Here is a 6,000-nt window from a genome sequence, read left to right on the forward strand (position 1 = left end):
TATATAGCGACGTGTGTGTGTGTGTGTGTGTGTGTGTGTGTGTGTGTGCGTGCGTGCGTGCGTGCGTGCGTGCGTGCGTGCGTGCGTGCGTGCGTGCGTGCGTGCGTGCGTGCGTGCGTGCGTGCGTGCGTGCGTGCGTGCGTGCGTGCGTGCGTGCGTGCGTGCGTGCGTGCGTGCGTGCGTGCGTGCGTGCGTGCGTGCGTGCGTGCGTGCGTGCGTGCGTGCGTGCGTGCGTGCGTGCGTGCGTGCGTGCGTGAACGGACTGATGCCGATTTATAGTGCTAGCCCACTGAGATACCATGCCGTAGTTTACCCCACTCAGACACAGTATACTGACTCCGAGCCAACCAGTCCTTGGTTTAACCCCTTAATCCCGAGCGCCAGACAGGGTAACAACAAGTAGCATATTTTAACGTCTTTTGGTATGACGTGGCCGGGGATCGAACGTCAGACCTTTCGCTCTCCGGGCGGACGCTCTACCACTAGACCACAGAGGCGGTCGGTTCATCTGAGAGTCTTCAGTCTAGCGTAGAACCTCACATTAATGTAAGTTTGTAGTAGTGAGTGAGTGAGTGAGTGAGTAAATCATGTGTACTTCTGCAGTCGGCAATAGTACAGATATATCGTGGAAGTAATCCAATATGGACCAGAGGTTGATAGCATGAACATCCTTGTCAGAGAAAAATGACAATATCAGTCAAGTCACACATTGCAATCATATGATCAGTTTGGGACCTGCATTCTGTTTGGAATACCTACAGGTAGAAGTGCTCGGTATTATACAAAGATTTGAATATACTAATGAATATGGATTACAGTATGTTTGGAAAATACTGGGATGGTGAGGTAGCCTAGTGGTTAAAGCATTCACTCGTCACGCTGTAAGCCTGGGTTCGAATCCCCACATGGGTACAATGTGTGAATCCCATTTCTGGTGTTCCTTGAAAGGCACGTGCATGCACGTCGCTATATAAGTGCAATAATCTTGGACGCGACGTTAAACCCCATTTCACCTCACCTCACCCTCTATGGTCAGCACATTTTAGACATGGTAGTTATGAAATTATGGGACCAATACGAAAAAAGTAAGTGAGAAAAGTGTATATCTTTTATCATTTGTTTCAATATGTTATACAAGACAGGCGGGATTAGAGTTTTGACAGATTACTGTCTTCCCCTAGAAAAGTACTGGTAACAGAAGAACGGGAAGGCAGCTGTTTCAAACGAGTCCAATATAATACTGTTGTTGTTTTTCCAATTATTACCAATCCATGTTTTAGGGGTTAATATTTCGTTATTTCTTTTACAGACCAAATATGGCGGACATGGTTTTTCGCATAACTTGATCAACATTGTCCCCAAGATGCTCAACAGGGGAATATCTCAAGAAGCTGTGAATAAAATTTTGATAGAAAACCCCAAAAGATGGCTCACTTACAAAAGATAATTAATCAGAATGTTCTTAAATATTTTGCCGATTTTGACTGTTTTACCGTGCCCAGTCCTTGATCTTCCTGCCTGCTCCGTGCTGTGTTATAGAGGGTCCGACACATGTCTTGGGAGGGTTGAAGGCCAGAAGAAGTCTCGGACACGATTCAGTGTTGGCACCTACACCATATTAACTCATTTAAATAATAATATTAGTTGACGTTGAACTTGTGACAATCATTGCATAAAGAAGTTGTTGTCCATGAAAGTTTTATGTCAAGAGCATGGTGTGAAATAGTCTCAAAATATTGCAAGCCAGGAGGGCTAGTAAGCCTTAATAGTTTATAGCCAGTTTGAAATTTCACTAGCTTAAATATGTGACAGGGTTTCTCTCCAGAAATTTGCGGGCAGACGGCTTTTTTGCACATTGGTCATGAGGTATAAAATGTCATACAACATAAACACTGAAACAAGTATGTCAATACGGGTGGGATGGATTGGTCAGGAAGTCATTTTATTAGCTGGGATTGTGACCAAAATCATGTTCCTATCTTGGCCATGAGACCAGTCACTGCCTTCCAAAATGGTGTCAGGGGTTTCCTTCCCCTTCCCAGCCCATGTAGGTCAGAAGTTGAGTAGAATATTTACAGGTTCCAATGTTGGTCCGTGCAGTAAGCTTAGCGCTTTTGGCCAACAGGCGTCCATGTGGAATAAATTTGTACCATGTTCCGGTTACAAGTGCTCATCTTTAATTATGAATGTAAGTAACCATGGTGACATGTCTACACTTGAATGTTTATTTTAGGTGATAAGATAAGGACAAATATCTCTTGGCGTTAATTTTGGTGTGAAAATTATTTCTTAACAACAAATTTAAATTAGTCCGCTATTTGTTTTCATCCAATCCAGAGGACCTATGGTTGCTATGTTTAGTGTTGTCCAATCAAATTTACAATGTAATAGGTTCTGTAGAAGGGTGGGAAGGGGCAGATAACTCCCAGGACTGTTCCTCTGTTATGCCAGTTACACAAACATCAGTATTACCTACCCAAATTGTACGGCTTACTTACCTACCCAAATTAAAATTGAAGGTGAAGTAGTGTACTTTCAAAGATGGTCGGAAAGTTTGGAATGTTTCCCTGATGTTTTTTTTATTCAGTGGTATAACAACAGTTAGTTCCTTCATGATTATGTGTGGGTACCAATCAACATTGGACCTGACAATGCTCTGTGCTGTTCTCAAAATACATATATGAAAGCCAATTTATACATTCAAGACTACTAATCTAATCTAAGACTACTAATCCATTCTTTGTGTGATGTTGCTAGAATACCAGCATTGCTAGCAGAGAAAAACCCAACTCACTCACCCACTCACTCTGGGTTTGATTCCTCCATGGGTACAATGTGTGAACCCATTCTTTGTGTCCCCTGCCGTGATGTTGCTGGAATATCGGCATTGCCAGCAGAGTAAAACCCAACTCACTCACTCACTCTGGGTTTGATTCCTCCATGGGTACAATGTGTGAACCCATTCTTTGTGTCCCCTGCCGTGATGTTGCTGGAATACCGGCATTGCTAGCAGTGTAAAACCCAACTCACTCACTCACTCTGGGTTTGATTCCTCCATGGGTACGATGTGTGAACCCATTCTTTGTGTCCCTGCCGTGATGTTGCTGGAATACCGGCATTGCTAGCAGAGTAAAACCCAAATCACTCACTCACTCACTCTGGGTTTGATTCCTCCATGGGTACATGTGTGAACTCATTCTTTGTGTCCCGTGCCATGGTGTTGCTGGAATACCGGCATTGCTAGCAGAGTAAAACCCAACTCACTCACTAGTCCATATCTTCAGCAATATTATTTCGGAAATCGTCAATATTCACCGGTTTGTATCCACTATGTTCCTCCATCACCCATGAAGACATACATGGATATGTGGTGTGGCAGTGATGAGTGTATGTTTTTCGTAAGGATCTGAAATGAGGTCGTTATGAGGTCGTTATGACTTAGGATAAGTCGAATGACCATTTGGCGAATCATGTCTTTGCCTACCATTAAAGTAACGTATGGAGCAGACGGCAACAACAGGGGTCAAATACAGGTACACGGCTCCTTTTGGAGCAGTGGTTCATGTAAAATAGCTAGATTTTGGAAGAAAACAACTCGGACTAACGAACAAGTGGCCGTGTCTATCCCTGCACAAGACTATTGCACATGTGGTGAACGTTACAAATGTTATATTTGGGATAACACTTTCTTAGTAAAGTACAGATTCTTGTACTTTTGGGGGTTGAGTCCCATCCAGGATTTGAACCCACACTGCCAGAGTGAGGCACCTAATCGCCTGCACACAAAGTGGGTTAGATCGCTGACTTTGTGTGCTGGCGATTTGGTGCCTCACTCTGGCAGTGTGGCTTTGAATGCCGGATGGGACTAAACCCAATAAAGTACAAGAATCTGTACTTTACTAAGTAAGTGTTATCCAAAATATAACATTTGTCCACTTTTTAAATGGCTTGTGTGTTCATGGTGAACGTTGTCAGCCAGACACTGTTGTTTATGCAATGCAAGCTGAGGGCTCATTGGACAGAACACTCTCTGCCTTCCCTCGTCTCTTGATTGGTTGGTTAAAAATAGCGATGCCTCATAGCGACTGTACGTATTCATATGTGATGGAGGGCACCATAACGATAACATCTGATGGATTTCAGATGAAGTGTATATTACTGAGGCTGTTGTGTTATATCTATGGAGAGTTTAAGACTGTTATTTACTTGACTGTTGTATGTTGGTGTTTCAGGGAATATTGTTACCAGTATGTTAACCAGTGCCTTGTTTATTTTCAGAGTATTTACTGTCCCGTTAGGTATGTTGTTGTGTGTGTAAAGTTTTTGTAGATTAGACAGAAAAGATAATTCCATCTACATCATAACAACCCTTGAAGATCCGGGTTAGAATAGGTCTTCAGCAACCCATGCTTACCGTAAAAGTCGACCAACCAACCAACTATATCATAATGCCGCACTCAGCAATGTTCCAGCTATATGACAGCAGTCTGTAAATAATCAAGTCTGGACCAGATAATCAAGTGATTGATAACATGAACATCAGTCCTCGCAATTGGGATATGATGACATGCATCAACCAAGTCAGCGAGTCTGACAACCCGATCCCGTTTGTCACTTCTTACGACAATCATAGTTGCCTTTTACGTCAAGCATGGTTTGCTGAAGACCTATTCCACCCCGGATCTTCGTGGGTTGATATGAAGTGGTCAAGGATGTGCTATATCACTGCTCATGTTATGTGATACTTTGACAAACATTACCTAGGTGTTATAAAACTAATCAATGTGTATGGATATATTAATAACTTTTACACCAAATATTCTATATGAAATATATCAAAAACATTACATGTGATATGCCACCAAACATTCTATATGTGATGTATTGGTAGACGGCATAGGCGTGATATATCTACCAAACATTAGAAATGTGATATCTACCAAACATTATACAGGTATAGGTGTAATATGCCACCAAACATTATACATGTGATGTATTGGTAGATGTCATGGGTGTGATATATCTACCAAACATTATACAGGTATAGATGTGATATGTCACCAAACATACATGTTATGTATTGGTAGACATCATCGGTGTGATATATCTACCAAACATTATACAGGTATAGGTGTGATATGCCACCAAACATTATACATGTGATGTATTAGTAGACTTTGTTGTACTCTTCACCAAGGTATGTGATGTGATATATCGCCAGACATAACAGATGTGATATATCGCCAAACATTAGAGATGTGATATATCACCAAACAATAGAGATGTGATATATCACCACACATAACATATGTGATATATCACCAAACAATAGAGATGTGCTATATCACCAAACAATAGAGATGTGCTATATCACCAAACAATAGAGATGTGATATATCACCAAACATTAAAGATGTGAAATATCACCAAACAATAGATTGTGTAAATGATGGGGTAAAACATTGTTTTATCTCAGTTATCCAAGAGTCAATCAACATTGTTTTGTCTCAATTATTCAAGAGTCAGTTGTAAAAGACACAGCTTTGTTATTTGCGTTATAACTCATATTCAGGGGAATAAAGTCTGTTTATCGTACCAAACAATGTCCACATTTCGTTTATGTTCCTGCCTTGGCATGAAAGCCTCCAGGTCTTCATGATGTCCGCATATGCATCACCAGAGGAATAGGGCATCTTCCAGAGGCAAGGGCGTTAACTGACTATAACGTCCACTTTCCACCCTTGCAGAACTAGGCTGGAGTTTTTCTGAGCTTGATCGTAGCGCCACCAGTGGCTATTACTAGTTACGTTCCTTCTATGTGACCAATCAGATTCCACCTCTCATATCACTTGCATTTGCTTCAAACAAAATGCCGGTGCGCTGTCAAGAGTATCTCATCGATAATCAAGAACTATATTGTGATAAAACAGGTGTTACTTTGTGATGAGCATCAAACCACGTAAGCACCTTGATTAAAAACATTTAAAGATTTGGAAAATAT

The 6,000-nt window shown here is 41.5% G+C and overlaps 1 protein-coding gene across 5 annotated transcripts in view; it reads left to right on the forward strand.

Annotated features, from left to right (window-relative positions):
- Positions 1-5,589, forward strand: part of LOC139478938 (N-acetyltaurine hydrolase-like) — a 30,121-nt gene extending 24,532 nt beyond the window's left edge. For all 5 annotated transcript variants that reach the window (XM_071261633.1, XM_071261635.1, XM_071261634.1 and 2 more), the window contains exon 9: positions 1,310-5,589. In XM_071261633.1, coding sequence (XP_071117734.1) covers positions 1,310-1,447 — 138 coding nt within the window. In that variant the 3' untranslated portion in view covers positions 1,448-5,589. The remainder of the gene's footprint in view (positions 1-1,309) is intronic.
- The last annotated feature ends 411 nt before the right edge of the window (positions 5,590-6,000 follow it).

This window comes from Haliotis cracherodii, unplaced genomic scaffold, assembly GCF_022045235.1.
Source record: "Haliotis cracherodii isolate W230 unplaced genomic scaffold, xgHalCrac1.p SCAF_4, whole genome shotgun sequence".
NCBI classification, from domain to species: domain Eukaryota; kingdom Metazoa; phylum Mollusca; class Gastropoda; order Lepetellida; family Haliotidae; genus Haliotis; species Haliotis cracherodii.